At 32.6% G+C, this 17,985-nt stretch overlaps 3 protein-coding genes across 3 annotated transcripts; all 3 read left to right on the forward strand.

The window, feature by feature from the left end:
- The first annotated feature begins 2,158 nt into the window (after positions 1–2,158).
- Positions 2,159–6,142, forward strand: LOC8261738 (protochlorophyllide-dependent translocon component 52, chloroplastic). The gene is made up of 7 exons (XM_002533346.4): positions 2,159–2,846; positions 3,809–3,996; positions 4,293–4,378; positions 4,474–4,658; positions 5,036–5,224; positions 5,482–5,669; positions 5,755–6,142. Exons 1-7 carry the CDS (start codon positions 2,280–2,282, stop codon positions 6,008–6,010), a joined length of 1,659 nt encoding a protein of 552 aa, XP_002533392.1. The 5' UTR covers positions 2,159–2,279; the 3' UTR covers positions 6,011–6,142.
- Positions 6,143–7,293: 1,151 nt separating this feature from the next.
- Positions 7,294–9,702, forward strand: LOC8261743 (putative F-box protein At1g12190). The gene is made up of 2 exons (XM_048379757.1): positions 7,294–7,529; positions 8,405–9,702. Exons 1-2 carry the CDS (start codon positions 7,294–7,296, stop codon positions 9,051–9,053), a joined length of 885 nt encoding a protein of 294 aa, XP_048235714.1. The 3' UTR covers positions 9,054–9,702.
- A 333-nt stretch (positions 9,703–10,035) lies between these two features.
- Positions 10,036–14,777, forward strand: LOC8261735 (protochlorophyllide-dependent translocon component 52, chloroplastic). Its single transcript, XM_015727908.3, has 7 exons — positions 10,036–10,623; positions 11,631–11,818; positions 12,677–12,766; positions 12,874–13,081; positions 13,193–13,390; positions 13,888–14,075; positions 14,168–14,777. The coding sequence occupies exons 1-7, from the start codon at positions 10,063–10,065 to the stop codon at positions 14,421–14,423; spliced, it is 1,689 nt and encodes a 562-aa protein (XP_015583394.1). The 5' UTR covers positions 10,036–10,062; the 3' UTR covers positions 14,424–14,777.
- The last annotated feature ends 3,208 nt before the right edge of the window (positions 14,778–17,985 follow it).

Below are 17,985 nucleotides of genomic sequence, written 5' to 3' on the forward strand. Positions count from 1 at the left end.
AAGGTTTCTTTCATGGCTAGGAAGATTTTTTCATGGCCGTGAATGACTACTTTCACGGCTAGGAATGTTGGCAATGAATGCTTCTGCCAATTATCTGCTTTTCAGTCACAAGAGTAACCATTTAAAAACTCGAAGCCTTATTTTTTGTTAGAAACTTTAGTCAATCCACTAAAATATTATAGTTTTGATAAACTCCAAAATCAACAATATTCATACTTCGAAAAATTAAAATATTTTATTGCTCATCTAGTCTTGACAATTTGGACATGCTTCAGTACTTCGGCCATTGCGCTTTCCATACACCTAGAATTGATGTAAGACCTTTTCTATATGAAGCTAAACTTGTAGAGCTATAGATATGGAGAAAGGCATATTAAAATTCCTCTTTTATAAGTAGTTTCACTAATTATAACTGACTCTATCTGCTATAGTCCAATCTGAAACTCTATCTTTCTAGCTCTAAAAATTATTCTAATTTTTGTTCTTGAAAATAGGTTGATGTAACTATTCATCCATATATGGCTTGCCTCATAAATGCTTCCAAGTAGTACAGTTTATTCTTTAAATTTCAGCAACCCATTTATTCCATGGAAATCATACTTATTCACATGAGTTTCTTTATTCCACATGCTCTTTGCATTCCCTTATATGTTCTATCACTCTTCCCATCTTTATTACTTTATGATTTTATCTTGATGTTCATATTGACTCAAGTATTCAAGTCCTTGACTCTTGAATTCATCTTCATACTTATGCCTTCGTCTTTATGTATATGCATCAATGATAATTAAAGATTATCTACTAAGAACAACAATACTAAACAAGATTGTTAGTAGTAATAATATTTTGCATCATCAAAATCACATATGAAACCTTAGGGTTAAACATTATTAATAAGAATATATATATTTTTTTTAAATGTAATAAATAAATTTATTATAATTTTTAGATTATTGCTAAAATAAAGATAATTGATTAATTTAATAATCAATTTTATTTATTTATGCTTGGCAAATAAATTTGTTGTTATCTTAACACTATAAGGTATTATTTAATTAATAATAAATAAATTTATCAATCTCATTAATACTTAATAAATTATTAGTATTTTTATTTTTAATAAGATTAATTAATAAATAACCTAATTAATTTAATTAATTAATTAAACAATTAATAAAATTATTTTAGTACATCTATTTATCATTTCTCCTTTCACACTTTTATGTATATTATGAAATGAGGTGTTATCAAACTTTTACCACTATGTCACCAGATTTGGTATCAGTACTAGAAAAAATATACCAAGCACATGGTTTAGAGCATATACACTTAATTCTCAAATTTCCAATCATTTTTCTCAAAATTTAACTTCAACCCCTCTAGTAATAATATGTTTATAGTTTTTTTCAATTTCTTCAATGATTTTGAATAACAATAGCTTGGATAGTAGAATAATAAGAAATAAATTACTATTTTAAAGCACAATAATTAATAAAAATACAATACGTATATATGTATATCTATTTCTCACCTAATGTCAAGGTGACATGGAAGAGAGAGAGAGAGGCAAGCTTCTCATAAATTACTAAATAAATCAATTCACCTTCCTTTATCTAGAAAATGTGTTATTTTGAGTTAAAATTATGATTTATTAGGCTTAATTGTAAAAAATTATTTAAATTCAGCTTGTTTGATTCAACAACACAAATTCAAGGACTTATTTAACTCTTTGTCCTAATTCTTGATCTTGTTAGGATTTAGGATTATCAATTTAAAGAGAAGGGAGAATTACATAATTTTCAGTTTTGCTATTTAAAGAATTGATCTCATATGATTATCGTACCGGACAAGTCACAATTATATCAATTCTAAAAATTCAGATACAATTGCACTCAAAATACAAATTAGGATAGAAATTTAAAAAACCAAAAAGTTTGATCTAATTTAAAAGAAAGAAGAAAAAGTTTGAATTTCTTTAGTCATTAAACATTTAGAAAAAATAATAATATTACAATAGCTTAATAAACATATATTGAAAAATGGAGACTTGATAAACAAAGTTTATAAGTTCAAGGGCTAAACAATGCATTTTTTTTCAAATAATTCTCTCACCCACTCCCTATTCAACAATTCAGAACCTCAAGTTAACAAGTGACCACTTCAATGTTTAAACATTTTATCACTCAGTGCTACATGCATTCTCAGCCATAGATTCAGTCAGTATATTTCATTCTCCTTTCTTTCCATTTCTCTTAATCTTAGCACTGAAAAGAGTAGCCATGGAAACTATTAAAACTACCTGTTACATTCCACCGTTTCACATCCCAACTTCGCTCACCAAAACCAAATTCAGCAAACCCAACTTAAATTTTCACTTTAACGCAGTACCAACTTCATCTTTCTCAAAAACTCACAAAAATGCATCAAAATCCAAGCTTTACTCGACTATATCATCATCATCATCATCATCGTCATCATCATCACCACCATCAGCATATTCTGTTTCAACAGAGTCCATTGAGGCACCTCAGCCAGAGCTTGAAACTGATATCCAAGGCGATAAATTTGATTGGTATTCAGCATGGTATCCAGTTATGCCAGTTTGTGATTTGGACAAAAGGGTTCCGCATGCAAAGAAAGTCTTGGGTATTGATGTGGTAGTTTGGTGGGATAGGAATGAAAACGAATGGAGAGTATTTGATGATACTTGTCCTCATAGATTGGCTCCATTATCTGAAGGTAGGATTGATCAATGGGGAAGGTTGCAATGTGTTTATCATGGTTGGTGTTTCAATGGCTCCGGAGACTGCAAGTACATACCTCAAGCACCAGCTGATGGTCCTCCGGTAATATGTCCTAAACTACCTTCTACTTTTATTTGGCTCATAATTACTTTTCCTGTTTCACATCAATGGTTACATTTTGCTTTCCTGGGTTTTATACTATCCTATAAGAGGTAAATGTAAAAGCTTTGTGCATCAGTGGTAAGGTTCAAGATTCAGCTTGTCTAAGTACTAAAAAAAGTAGTCAATTCCTTTAGTTATATTCTTCTAGCACTAATTGAATTTATGGACATGATCAACTTTACTCACTTTTAACCTACTAAGCTGTAGTCTAGTAATCCAATAGGGTAAAATAGGGGGCAGTCATCAATTTTTCTATGGTGCAGACAGTGTTTTTCTTTTCTGTTGTTAAGTAGTATTGCGACAGTTCCTTTGTGGCAATTACATATTGTGTTGACATTTGTTAACTTAGAAGGTAGTGATGTTCTGCCCTTTTTTTAGACTTCCTTCTAATCATTTAGACTAAAGTGGGTGGTCTTATTCATTGCTAGTTTTGTCAAAAGATCAATATATTCATAAATGAATTATGAAATTCCAAATTCAAGCATTGCATATTCAGAGAAATTAAACTAATCACTGAATCACATTTGCATGAATCTAAGGTAAGCTACCTCTAAAATCTTGCTTTCTTGAAAATTCTAAATTATAGATTGATGACAACTGTTAAAATTTTTTGCAAATAACTGTGAAGTTCAATGTTACTTGAAAGATTGGTTGTCAAATGCTGGATGAAAGTGCAAGTAGTGCGTGATTAAATAGAAAATATACATAGAAGAGTACTGAAGCAGTAATGTCATAATTTGGGGACTTTGCTAAAATACATGTTATAATTTTATATATAAGAGAACTTTAGGAAATTGTTTTATTGTAGAGATTTTCTCATGTTCTTCTTCTTGCAGCAGTGGTTTCTCAATAAATTAAGAACATTTTTTGTCAAATGGAATTTCATTTGTCCTTTCATGCAGGTACACACATTCAATAAAGCTTGTGTAGCAGCTTATCCTAGTACAGTGCATCATGATATTTTGTGGTTTTGGCCTAACACTGATCCACAATACAAAGACATACTTATGAAGGAGAAACCTCCTTTCATTCCGGAATTGGATGATCCATCATATACGAAGACAATGGGGAACAGAGATATTCCCTATGGGTATGTGATGATATCATTTTTAGCATATATTTATCTCATTTACATCCCAGCCTTGTGATGTTTTTTCAATTCCTATCATAGTAGATTGTAGGGAATGAGTAACATTTGGAATAATTAGCTGTCACATAATATTTATTAGGGTTACTTGGCTTGATTCTCCTTTAGAATGGGAATAGTTTTTGCAACCGTGAAATTTTCCCTTCAAATGTAGAACTTCATCTAAGTAGGCTTAAGTAAACTGATCTGCGCTGCACTTCCCTAAACAATAGAATATGAACCCCATTTGTATTTTTCAGGTATGACTTCTTGATTGAAAATCTTATGGATCCTGCTCATGTCCCCTATGCACATTATGGATTAATGAAAATCCGACAACCAAAAGGTACGTAAGAACTTATGAATAAACTTATTATTTTGAGCCGCCTTAACCCGTCATTTGTGCATGAATCAAATATTCAAACTAAAATTCGTTGACAGAAAAGGTCGACAGGGAAGGGGGCAAACCAATTGATATGAGTGTCAAGAAGCTGGACAAAAATGGCTTCATTGGAAAGCAGGAGAAGGGCAGTAGTAAATTTATAGCACCATGTATATTCTATGCTTATACTGATCCTCTGGTGGATCAAGGGAATGGAGCTGTATCTTCTTCTGAAACCAAAAAGGTAAGCATTGTATTGATATATATTATTTGAAAATAAAATGTTAGAAAAAGATACATTAGATGGACTGCCATTTATTAGATACAGTTTACAAGTTTTAAATTCTAAAATTTGACGACCTGCCAAAGCCGTAAATTTCAGTGATTTTATGCATGGACAACACATGTAACAAGTGGAGCTTTAACTAATTCAGCAGAGTACTAATCTTTCTCTTTCAAATATTTATAGCTGAGAAGTCTCCATAGTCTTATAGATAATTCTTCTATTATTTTATGATTGTATAATAGATTGTCATACTATACTTCTAAGAAAATTGGACTTTCTTTACTCATGCTCATTTTCATGTTCTTAATCTCTGTCCACAAAATTTCATGGTGCAGAAGCTGTCAGTGCAACAAAGAGCAGCTTTAGTTTTTATTTGCATCCCAGTTAGTCCTGGCAATAGCAGATTGATTTGGGCCTTTCCAAGAAACTTTGGGGTTTGGATTGACAAAATATTTCCACGATGGATGTTTCATGTGGGACAAAACCTGATTCTGGATTCAGATTTGTATCTTCTTCACGTGGAGGTGATTCTTATTTTTCTTTTCAATTTTGATTAGATAAGTTTTATTGTATCAAGTGAGTTGGTTTCATTCTTAATGCAGTATATGGTTTCATTCTTCATTAAATCGCTGATCAGTTCCCGTTTCAGCATAAAATAATTTAATGCAGTATCTGGTTTCATTCTTCGTTCAATCACTGATCAGTTCACAAAACTACTTTAGTTTTATTGTAGGAACTCTTAACCATGAAATTTCAAGTGAGTCTCGAAATCTCTTTGCAGGAGCGCAAGATCACGGATATTGGCGTTGCCAATTGGCAAAAGGCTTGTTTTGTGCCAACCAAGTCAGATGCCCTTGTAGTTGGTTTCCGGAAATGGTTGAACAACTATGCTGGTGGTCAAGTTGATTGGAGAGGCAAGTATAATGGGGCTCTTCCTCCAACTCCTCCTAGAGAACAGCTGATGGACAGGTGATGCCTGATACATTTGCATAGGAACATTCAATATTCAGTTCCATGAGTTCACTCTTTTATAAATTTGGAAATAAACTTTCAGGTACTGGTCTCATGTCGTTAACTGCAGCAGTTGCAATGCTGCACATAAAGGTCTGAATGCTCTTGAGGTCATTCTGCAAGTCGTGTCCCTGGTTTTGATTGGTATTGTAGCTGCAGCAAAACAAAGTGTCTTGTCAGCAGCTGCTAGAACGACATTGGTCGCAGTAGCAGTAGCATGCTTTGCAGCTTCAAGATGGCTGGCTCACTTCATCTATAAAAGCTTCCATTACCATGACTATAATCATGCACTGCGCTGAGATGATTGGCCATAAGTATGGCATTTTAGACAGCGTAAATATTGATACTGTCCTCAGTATGTATAGCCCACATCAGAAATAAATTGGAAAGGAAATACCTTGTAGCTCTGTACAAAGCTACAGTTTTAAGAATCACTTCTGTTCAACATTAAGCAAAAGTCCTGTATAAAGGTGAATTTTGGTGTTATGGAACCTTGCCAAAAGGAACTCATGAATAGGATTAAAAGGGCAAAGAAAAAGAGAAAGAACAAACCATTCAAAAGATTTGGAGATCTGGGTTACAGTAGAAAAACAACAGAGTTGAAGGTCATGAAAAGAAAAAAAAGCAACTGCTTTAGATTAAAATATTTGAAAATAGTTTTTCCATTAAAATATTAAAGACAGACAAGACCAATGGTCAAAAGAAAAATATTAAAATAAAAGTTTCAGTTAGTTTACTCTGTTTCTATAAGCACAAGAAAACTTATCCACCCCAAATATAAATGCACAAAATGCGTTCCTCAAATTCACAGAAACCTACAAATGGAAGCTCTCAAAGCTTCCTGTTTTCCTTCACTTCAAATCTCAAGAACACCACCAACCACACTATTCAAAACCCAAGTTTTCCATTTCCAACTCTGTTCAAAACCCAGTTCCCTTATCCAATCAATCGACAAAAACACATCAAGCTCCAAGCTTCTCACCACCTTATCATCATCAACAGCAACAACAGTTTCAACAGAATCCACAAATCCAATGACCCTGTTCTTGAAACTGATAGCCAAGGAGAGAAGTTTGATTGGTTCTCTCTCGTTGGTATCCAACTAGGTTGCGTGGAAACTGTAAATGGAATTACATTTTCGTGTCACACACGTTTCGGACATCCGGATACATTTCAGAAATTTTTTAAAAGACATTTCCAATTATTTTTTATATTTTTATTTATTTTAAAAAATTTAAATTTTTTTTAAAAAATTCTTTCCATTTAATTGAATTTTCTAGTTGAAAAATTATTTTTAATATTTTGTCTATTCATTTTATTTTTTATTTATATATATTCTTAACTCTTTTTTATTATATAATTTTTTTATTACATATATTTTTAATTTTATTTAATTTATATTTTTTTACAATGATAAACACAATAATGATGCAGAAAATTTAAAATACATATATGATGATAAAGACAATAACGTTTTCCTAACCTTTCGTTTACTAGTTTTTTAAAAAATTTCGTATTTTCGTATCTTACATCGTATCCTGTCACATTTTTCATTTCCGTACAACTACTTAAATATCCAATGATGCTAGTATGTGACTCGGACAAAAGAGTGCCACATGCAAAAAAGAGTAACGTTGTTGATGTTGTTGTTTGGTGGGATAGGAAAGAGAACTCTTGGAAAGTGTTTGATGATGTTTGTCCTCATAGATTGGCACCATTGTCTAAAGGAAGGATTGATCCATGGGGAAGACTGCAGTGTTTTAATGGTTCTGGTGATTGCAAAATTTATTCCTCAGGCTCCTCAAGATGGCCCCTCCGGTATTAAACTTTTATGTATAAATATTGATTTCTTTTCCTTTTCTCGTTTTCAAAAGGCACACAAACATTATAATGTTGCGGGTAATCTTCACTTATAGTTGCTGAATTTAGCCAACGCAACCAAACTTTACTTTCATATTAGTCGGTCCGCAGCTAAATTGTACGAAAATTCTAAAATGAATTACGTTTTTATATTAAATATATTTTATAAATGAGTTATATTTTTGTGTCGGATATATTTCACAGGTCGAGATTGAAATTCTTCCAAGACGTTTAAAAATTTAAACGTTTTTTATTATTTTTTAATTTTTTTTTAGAAATTTTAATTTTTTTTGTAGAAATATCTTATTTTAATTATATTTTCTACTTTAAAATTTTTTCTATTTCTTTTATTTTCTATTTACAGATAGTCTTCTTAACTTTTTATATTATATAATTTTTTTAATATATTAATATTATTAGTTCTTAGTTGTTTTACTTCTAAATTTTTTTTATATACATGTATATTTTCTTATATTCTATTTTTTCTTGGTCTATAATAATTAAATAATTTTTATCATTGACCAATTATATTAATTATATTTAATTTGTATTTTTTATAATAAAAAATAAAATGATGCAATAAAATAAAAAATTTAGAGTAGTTATTATTATATATATAAATATTTATTTTTTTTATAAAAAATATTTTTGTTCTTAAATAACAAATCCATGCCCCCACACATATTAGCCGAAAATAAAATATAAACATGTTGGAATTGCCCTTAAAAGTCTCTTCTTGAAAGTAGAAAGCAAATAGGATTGAAAGTGCTTGCAAACAAAAAGGCTCTCCTTTCTCGTCTCTGCAATTGTGTCCTGGTTTTCCTTAGCTTCTAATGGAGCCAAGAACTGGTGAAGAACCTTTCTCTAAAAAGAAACTGTCATCACTCATGCACAGAATTACCGCTACATGTCATAGAAGGAATTCTAATCAGGCTACCTGTTGGGTCTCTTATTCGGTTCAAATCAGTAAGCAAATTATGGTATTCCACAATTAATGATCCCAACTTTATAAGATATCAGGTCAGCCATGTCTCGTCTGTCGAGTATAAAGATTCCAATGGCTTCAAGAACCTCCTTCTACATCCGTTAATAAGAAATCCCTTATATGGGTTTCGCTCCGTAGATTTCGTTGCTGAAGGGGACGAAAATATTCTGAAACAGATTCCTTTCACGCATGATCATCTTATAGATCCATTGTTTGTGAAATACCCTTTGATGAGGATATGGTCGACTTCTTCTTGTGATGGTTTGGTATTAATGGCAACAGATAAAGATTACATCACTATATTGAATCTATCGATCAAACAAGTTAATAGAATTCCTGTACCTGGAAAAGTTTGTGGTGATGTGTTTGGACTTGGCTACGACTATCGCAGTAATAACTACAAAATTTTCAGGGTTCCTTCGGGTATTCCACATAAAAAAGTTTCGGATGTCGACAAAAACATGGTTCAGATCTACTCGTTTGAAACAAATTCATGAAAGAAGATGATGATAGAAGAAGATGGATCAGATTTTGATTTTCCTTATCTACCTCTAGATAGGCATGCAACTACTGTAAACAGGCGTCCTCACTGGCTAACACATCAAGGTATTGTAAACCAATACGTTGTTTTATATTTTGATGCAGCAAAAGAAATTGTTGGGGAGATGCGGCTGCCTCCACTTGACCCACCTGCAACATTTGAACCTTATCAAAGTAAAAAAGACATAGCTTTGAGGAACTTCAGAGGATCCCTTGGCTTATCAGAATTTCAATGGCATAATATTGTGTTATGGTCAATGAGAGAGTATGGAGTTAATGAGTCTTGGATAAAACTCTTCACTGTCCCTTTTCCGATACGACCGAATAATCTTCAACCTTCTATCAAGAAGCCATTGTTCATCACAAAAACAGGAAAAGTTTTATTTGCTCCAATGGATATGAAAGTCCTTCTTTGTGATGGTAAGCATAACAACTTGTGTAGAGACTCTTGTTTCACCATTTGGTGGCAATGCCAATGGAATCCAATTATGAAGACCTGTAGCATAGGATAGCATAGACTTTTATACTGTCAAGCTATTATTGTTATCATTTTTACTTCTTTTTTGCTTAAAGATTCTATAGAAAGTTGAGTTTGTTCAACATTAACCAAGAATCCTGTATCAAGGTGAACTTTGGTCTTATGGAACCTTGCCAAAAGGAACTCAGGAACAGGATTAGAAGGGCAAAGAAAGAAAAAAAGAAAATGAACAAACCATTAAAGAGATTGGAAATCTGGGTTAAAATAGAAAAACAACAAAGTTGAAGGTCATGAAAAGAAAAAAAGTAACTGCTCTAAGTTAAAATATTTGGAAATAATAAAATAAAAGTTTTTTCTAATAAAATATTAAAGTAGGACAAAAGTTTTTGCAATTTCAAAAAATATATTAAAATAAAGACTTCAGTTAGTTTATTCTGTTTGTAACCACAAGAAAACTTATCCACCCCAAGTATAAATACACAATCTGAATGCATTCCTCAAATTCACAAAACCAACAAATGGAAGCTCTCAAAGCTTCCTGTTTCCCTTCACTTCAAATCCCAAGAACACTGTGCAAAACCCATATCTTTCATTTTCAATTCTGTTCAAAACCCAGTTTATTTATCCAATCAATTAACAAAAACACATCAAGATCCAAGCTTCTCAATACCTTATCATCAACAGCAACAGCAGCAGCAGGAACCATTTCGACAGAATCCACAAACCCAAATGACCCTATTTTTGAATCTGATAACCAAGGAGAGAAATTTGATTGGTTCTCTCATTGGTATCCAATAATGCCAGTATGTGACTTAGATAAAAGAGTGCCACATGCAAAAAGAGTGATGGGCCTTGATGTCGTTGTTTGGTGGGATAGGAATGAGAATTCTTGGAAAGTGTTTGATGATGCTTGTCCTCATAGATTGGCACCATTGTCTGAAGGAAGGATTGATCAATGGGGAAGATTGCAGTGTGTGTATCATGGTTGGTGTTTTAATAGTTCTGGTGATTGCAAATTTATTCCTCAGGCACCTCAAGATGGTCCTCCGGTATTAAATTTTTATCTAGAAATCTTGATTTTCTTTTTCCTTTTCTCATTTTCAGTAAGCAGATTAATGCATTGTTGTGGGTAAATTTTACCTATAGTTGCTGAATTTAGCTGAGATAACTCAACTTCACTTTGATATTGGTAGTGCTGCTGATTTAGCTATTTCCACCGTCTTCATTTTGTTTATCTAAATTAACTGGAAACAAGGATGCATGTTTTCCTTTCCCTTTTTCTGTTGAAAGGAAACAAGAATTTGCACCCCTGTTAAATTCAGCATTTGTGTCTTTTAGGTGTTATTATTAATGTGCTCTTAGTTTTCAGCTTGTGATTGGTATGATGTGGCTAATGTCTGATTATGTTGTTCTTGTGAAGTTAATACGGTTTAATCTTTGATCACAGCTCTGGTTTGAATTATGCCTTTAGCTCTCATTTTCTATTTGTCCTTCAGTTTTCCTAGTTCCTCTTTGACAATTCAGTCTACCCATTTTAAGGCATCAAGATGGTTGTTTCATCAGCTGGAAATGGACTCTATACTGTTCTTATGGCCACTTGTCACCCCAAATTGATATATGAATTTACCTTTTCTTTCTTCTTCTTTTTCTTCTTCGACCATTAGAACATGAAGATTGAAAGATTTCTGTTCTAATTCTACCAAAACCTATGGAGTCCTAATCTAGAGCTTTCTCCATCTTTAAGATTTTATTTTGAAATCTTTTCTCTTCCACGAGGTATTTGAATTATTACTTCTTCCATTTATCATGGGAAGAAATTTTAGCTAGTTTGGCCAATGATGGTCCTTCTATCCACTTTGATCCCTCCAAGACTTTGGCATTATTGTATCATAATAATACTAATTCGTGAGAATGGAGTATGCATATAGAGGGTGTAATTCCTGACTTGGAGGAAAGTTTCAGATTTAAATTTAGCTTATTAAAGAACAGAAAAGCTGTTTTAGTTTTCATAGAACAGAAGGAGGTTTTTAACTGACATTTCCATGACAAAATTCAGGTGCACACATTCAAGAAAGCATGTGTTGCTGCTTATCCAAGTACCGTACAGAATGACATCGTATGGTTTTGGCCGAACACCAATCCTGAATACAAAGATATCCTTTCCAAGGAAAAACCCCCATATTTTTCGGAACTGGATGATCCATCTTATACAAAGTCTATGTCATGTAGAGAGTTTCCTTTTGGGTATGCAAAATATGATCTGCTATTCCTGAATTCGGTATTATCATTATGATTCTGTTATAGCTAGATCAGGACTAATTTCTACATGCATATGCAGACTTTACTCAATTTGCTAGCAGTGCATAAGAAGTTCTAGGCATATGTATAATTCAACAGATCAATAAGAAATGTGCTTACTTGTATCAGTCTGCATAGTTTCTTAGGACAATGGATCAAATACCCCTTTGAACTTGTAGCTCAGGGCCAAATAAGTCTAATTTTAACTATTTTAATGAATAGACCCATAACTTTTATTTAAAGGCCAAATAGATCTAAATTTTGACTAAAATTAATGAAATTGATGGCAATAGTGTTAATGATGGTGTGGCAAAGCCATTGGTGATAATGAAATAGAGGCAATAATTATTAGTTTTGATTTTTTCGATAAACCATAAAAATATTTAAATGTAAATTTAGAATCTATTTTGAATATTGAAAAATTGATATTTGTTTAAATTTCATTTTATTTAAATAATTTAAATGAGTATGATAAACATGTGCATAATTTTTTCAAGATCTGGATCTATTTGGCCCTTAAATAGAAGTTACGGGTCTATTTGTTAAAATAGTTGAAATTAGACTTATTTGATCATGAGCTACATATTCAGAGGGGTGTTTGACCCTTTATCCGTTTTTTAGCTTTGTATTAACCATGAATTACAAGAGGAAAAGAAAAAAAGAAAAAAAAGGAAAGAGACACTATCTTCTTTATCTCAATATGTTTCAAGAAACATGATTGCTATAAGGGCTCAAATTCTCAATTCTATTTCTTACCAATCTCTACATGATCTATTCTGATGTATGTGAAATGGTTACTGTCAGGTTTGAAATCTTGATTGAAAATCTAGTGGACCCAGCTCATGTCCCATATGCACATTTTAAGCTGCTGCCAAACCCACCTTCCAAGAACAGATAAGAACTCCTAAATTAGTTGTACTTTTTTCTTTGTTAATACATTCCAACTTGTTTTATATGTGACCTGTTGTTTTATATGTCTAACAAACAGTATGATCTTTCACTGTTAAGCTTGATAGAGAAGGAGGATCACCAATCAATTTGAACATAGAAAAGTTAGATAAAAATGGTTTCGTTTCTACTCGATTTGGAGGAGATAGTAAATTTCTTTCACCTTGTACGTATTATTCAGCCTTTGGACTTCCAGCTCCAGCAAAGGCAGGTAACGCAGATGAAGGTAACGGATCAATGTCATCAGTTGGAAACAGTAAGGTATACATTTCTTCACCTCCTGTTCTTCCTTCCGATTCTAGATGTTAATTTATGAAAGCTTGGATTTATTTATATTTTTCCTTTCACTTTCTATTTCGTTGGTTGGTTCAGGAGCCATCGTCAAATGTGCCACAGCGACGAGGGGTTCTTCTTTTTCTCTGTGTTCCAGTTGGCCCGGGTAAAAGCAGATTAATATATGCATTCCCTAGAAATTTTGGAGTTTGGATTGGTAGAATCATGCCAAGATGGGTGTCCCATTTGGTGGAAAATCTGGTTCTAGATTCAGACTTGTATCTTCTTCACTTAGAGGTAATAGCATCATTAAATACTATAAAATATGTTTCTGAAGCTACTATCAAAAACTGATGCTCTTTGTTTTCTCTTTTTTGTACCTTCTGGGTGCTTTTCATTGGTTGCCTCCCTTCTTCCTTAAAGTTTTGTTTATTCTCCATTAGCATTGTGAATTGGTGGCATTTTCTTTTGCTGGTTTATTTGCAAATGAACTCTTTAGACTCTTAGTTGATTTCTTATTGATGTAATATCTTCCACATGATTAGCAGCTTATGGCTTTTACCTTTCAGCATAACAATATTCTATCCGTTTTATAGAAAAGGAAAGGAAATATCTAAGAAGGAAATAAAACAGAATTCGTTATAGTAGTTACAGTTGAAGTAATTGATATAGTACACTTATCAGAAAATAGCATAGTTTAGAAACTGTTCAATTATAGCATGATTAAACAATGAAAATTAATGCTGAAGCCTCAGAAGAGTCAACCCCCTAACTCCTGGTTTCTCTCTCTCTAGGAGCGTAAGATAATGGATATTGGCCCATCGAATTGGCAAAAGGCTTGTTTTGTGCCAACAAAGTCAGATGCTCAAGTGGTTGCTTTCAGAAAGTGGTTAAAGAAGTACTCAGATGGTCAAATTAACTGGGGAGGGAAGTTCAATGGAGCACTTCCCCCATCTCCGCCGAAAGACCAACTGATGGACAGGTAAACTACAGAGTGGAGTATGAGATTCAAGATTAAGATCATTATATAATTGGGTTAACAATATTTGAAGTTTCTGCATCTGGTTTTTCCAGGTACTGGTCGCATGTGGTAAACTGCAGTAGTTGCAGTCTTGCATACAAACGTCTCAATGCGCTCGAGGTAGCTCTGCAGATCATCTCCATAGTTTCAATCGGTATCGTCGCAGCAACCAAGCAGAGCTTAACATCTGCAGTTACAAGAACTGCAATTGTCCTGATTGCAGTGCTATGCTTTGCAGCTTCAAGATGGCTGGGCCATTTCATTTATAAAAGTTTCCATTTCCATGACTACAACCATGCACTGCTCTGATATATTGTTATTTCACACACTGCTGCTCGACAATGGGAACACTTGTGTCATCACAAGTTCAGAACACTCAGGCTAGATAGAGCTGGTGTACATGTATGTGTGCATGAATAGGAAGCAAACTCTGAAGGATACAGGAAGCAGAACTCAAAGAACATAGTATATTATTGTTGCTGTGGTGAGTACTGTTTTGTATATATCTGTTTTACATTCTGAAAAGAGCGGAAAGGAAAGAAAAGAAAAGAAAAAAAAAAAGGATGAAAAGGAGGAAAGGGAGTTAAGAAAACAAAACAATTTAGGCTCCATTTGTTTCTGAAAAAATAGAAGAAAAAACCTATGCTCTGTTTGTTTTGCAGATTTTTTTTTCTTTTTTGCATTTTCAGCATTTGATCATTAAAAAAATGTTTTCTTCCTTAAAAGAAAAAAGCTAATTTCTTAATCTCTAAAAGAATAGTTTTGAGTTTTCTGAAAGTTTTATTATTTCTATAATTAAGTTCTAAAATGTTCTTATGTTTATATACATTAATAAAAATAAAACACTCACCAAATCCTTACTAAAATTTATAAATTCTTAGTGTTAATTAATTTGAATAAGTACAAAGTAGCATTTTAGAAATTGAATAAATAAAAATTTCAGTTGCCGATCAATCAATGCAACTGGTTGAATTATGGCACAATTATTCCATCAGCACTTTTGGCCATTTTTACAAATATATTCTTACTTTTAAATTTTAGCATTTTGTTAATTATCTCTGCTCAAAATTATTTAGGCGTGCGACTTTGATGATGTGACATACACATATCTTATTTTTTACTAATATGAAATCCAACTCTGTCCAAATTCTAACCTTGGGTCATTTCATTAATATATCTTTTGTCAAAAGAAGAAGAAAAGTAGAAACAACATGAAACATCTTTTGATAAAGAAATTCTAGAATGAGAAAGAAAATAGAGATTTGTATTTATAGAGAAAGAATGAGAGACATAAAGCAATCTTCTCCAAAAAATTTTCTCGTCACTATTTGCTAAAATATTTTGCAAAACCCAAATATAAGAACAAGAAAAACAAGAATATCAAATGGCATCAAAAGCTATTTGTTCCTCGTTAACTGCTTAGAAGTATAATATGTTAAAGATACTAACATTATCTTTAACAATTATATATATTTTAGAAAAAAAATTTGTTTAAATCAATAAATATTTTGAGTATAAAATGAATGATAGAAATAATTTAGAAAAGCTATAAATTGAAAAATTGTAATATTTTATTATTAATTCGAAAGAAAAACTTCTTTTCTTCTTTATCATTTATGCTTCTCCTACTCTGAGAGAGAATTGTAATTTATTTTTGTTTAATAAAATTACATACTTTAATTGGGGTATATGGCTTCACTTCTTAACAGTGGTACAGAGTCAATAGGTTGTGAGTTAGTAAAAGTTATTTGTGCGAGAAACAAATTGTAGTAAACAACATTACAACAAAATGTGAAATTTTAAAATTCAACGGAAGCAATTTTTTATTGTAGAAGATGAAGACTAAAGCAATTTTAATGAAAGACAATTGTTTAGCAACAATTGGTGATAGACGGACTAAAATTACGGATGACAATAAATGAAATATGAATATTACCATTGAAACAAAGTTTACTAGCTGAAAATAGATTAAAGTTGAAGAAAGGAATATGAAAGACATTGTATAGAGTAATGTAAGAGTTCTAGATAACAGTTCCAACATGAAGCACATGAGCTTTAGTACCATTAGGCATTTGAACAAAAAGATTACTAATAGAATGATGAGAAGCAAATAAATCAATAGAAGAAACTATATGATTAATTGCTCCTATATCTATGATCCGAGAAGCAATTGAATGCAAAGATGAATGAGAATGATCATAAGTGGTTAAACAAATAATATATGAAATTATACTTGCAGCATTAGACAAATGAGGAATAGGTGAAGGTAAAGCATTAGTAGGAGAAGGTGTAACAATATGCATTTGATCATTAAGTAGTGCTATGAGGCTCTGAGTATTTGCTTGAGTCAGACTCAACTGTGAAATCAATTATGTACCTCCAGAAACAACAGACTTTTGTAATGATGCAACAACTTGATGGGCAGAATGAGTAAAGCTAGAAGTATCCATATCTCTTGTAAACTTAAAGTTAGGAGGAAAGCCTATCAGCTTGTAGCATCAGTCCTTCAAATGATGAGATTTTCCACAATAAGAGCATACCAAATTTGACTTGTTCTTTCGAGCTGTCATAGCAAGCATCTCATTAAAACTTTGACATTGAGAATGTAAAAGCCTTTGTGTTTTCTTTCTAATCACAATGTGACAGACTTGATCTAGAGAAGAAAAAGGTTTCATGAATACTATTTGAGATCTCAAAGCTTGATAAGAATCATTCAATCCATTAAGAAAATTGAACACATAATCTTTATGTTGTGTGTCAACAAAAGTTTAAAATTAGGCAGCATTACAATGACCACAAGAACAGTGTGGTGAATTTCTGAAACTATGAAGCTCCTCCCAAATGTTGGAACATGTGAGCTTGTCTTGGAAACAAGCACATGGTTTTCAGCAGTTTTCTATAGCTTGTAAGTCCCCATGTAGTATTTAATTTCTTGTTTGACTTTATACAAGTTCCTATGTTAGTGGCATTGGGAACTACTAGCTTGTAAGTCCCCATGTAGTATTTAATTTCTTGTTTGACTTTGTACAAGTTCCTATGTTAGTGGCATTGGGAATTACAACTTTTGTAATCTCCGTCTATATTTAAATCAAATGTTAAAGGCTGAAAATATAAGAAAAAAAAACATATTTTCCAGCCATTTCCTCTCAATTTCTCTTCATCATTTCCATATTTCTTAAGAACTTGAGCTCAGATTTAGCTTAGTTTATAAGAATTTTAGCTCAAACCCAGCTAAGTTCTATTTCATTTCCGCATTTACAGTGGTATCAGAGCTCCTGTCCTACGGGCTGTGAGGCTAAAAACAGAAAATCTAGAGAGTCAAACACGTAAGGGAGAGAAATACCGAGTGTTTGAAAGATTTGTGAGATTTTTTAAAAAAGAAAAAGAAGAACAAGAATAAGAACAAAACCAGAAAAATGGCTTCAAGTAGCTCATCAGCTCCAGTAGCTCCTACCTTTAACAGATCACTTTATCATTTGTGGTCGGTGAAGATGAAAACTTACCTCAAATCTCAAGGTCTATGGAAAGTGGTTGAGACAGATGAAGATCCTCCCACTCTCAAGCCAAATCCAACAGTAGCTCAGCTCAGAGACCATGAAGAACAGCTCCTCAGGAAAGATAAAGCCTTGACTTGCATCCACTCAAGTTTGGCAGATCATGTTTTCACCAGCATCATGGACCTGGAGACACCTAAAGCTGTTTGGGATTACCTCAAAGAGAGCTTTGAAGGCACAGACCGAGTGAAAGTTGTGAAGCTCTTGACGCTCAAGAGAGAATTTGAGCTGCTCAAGATGAAGGATGACGAGCTAGTGAAAGATTATTCATCAAGAATGATAGATCTTGTAAACCAAATTAGGCTGTATGGTGAAGC

The sequence above is a fragment of the Ricinus communis genome, chromosome 9 (genome assembly GCF_019578655.1).
Source record: "Ricinus communis isolate WT05 ecotype wild-type chromosome 9, ASM1957865v1, whole genome shotgun sequence".
Classification (NCBI taxonomy): Eukaryota; Viridiplantae; Streptophyta; class Magnoliopsida; order Malpighiales; family Euphorbiaceae; genus Ricinus; species Ricinus communis.

What these genes read in the sequence shown, in the direction of transcription:
- LOC8261738 (XM_002533346.4), top strand. Translation starts at nt 2,280, where the DNA reads ATGGAAACTATTAAAACTACCTGTTACATTCCACCGTTTCACATCCCA. An exon ending in GAAAATCCGACAACCAAAAG is followed by an intron (nt 4,379 to 4,473) that starts GTACGTAAGAAC and finishes ATTCGTTGACAG; the next exon opens with AAAAGGTCGACAGGGAAGGG. An exon ending in CTTCTTCTGAAACCAAAAAG is followed by an intron (nt 4,659 to 5,035) that starts GTAAGCATTGTA and finishes TTCATGGTGCAG; the next exon opens with AAGCTGTCAGTGCAACAAAG.
- LOC8261743 (XM_048379757.1), top strand. Translation starts at nt 7,294, where the DNA reads ATGCTAGTATGTGACTCGGACAAAAGAGTGCCACATGCAAAAAAGAGT. An exon ending in TCCTCAAGATGGCCCCTCCG is followed by an intron (nt 7,530 to 8,404) that starts GTATTAAACTTT and finishes CCTTAGCTTCTA; the next exon opens with ATGGAGCCAAGAACTGGTGA.
- LOC8261735 (XM_015727908.3), top strand. Translation starts at nt 10,063, where the DNA reads ATGCATTCCTCAAATTCACAAAACCAACAAATGGAAGCTCTCAAAGCT. An exon ending in TGTAGAGAGTTTCCTTTTGG is followed by an intron (nt 11,819 to 12,676) that starts GTATGCAAAATA and finishes GGTTACTGTCAG; the next exon opens with GTTTGAAATCTTGATTGAAA. An exon ending in AACCCACCTTCCAAGAACAG is followed by an intron (nt 12,767 to 12,873) that starts ATAAGAACTCCT and finishes ATGATCTTTCAC; the next exon opens with TGTTAAGCTTGATAGAGAAG.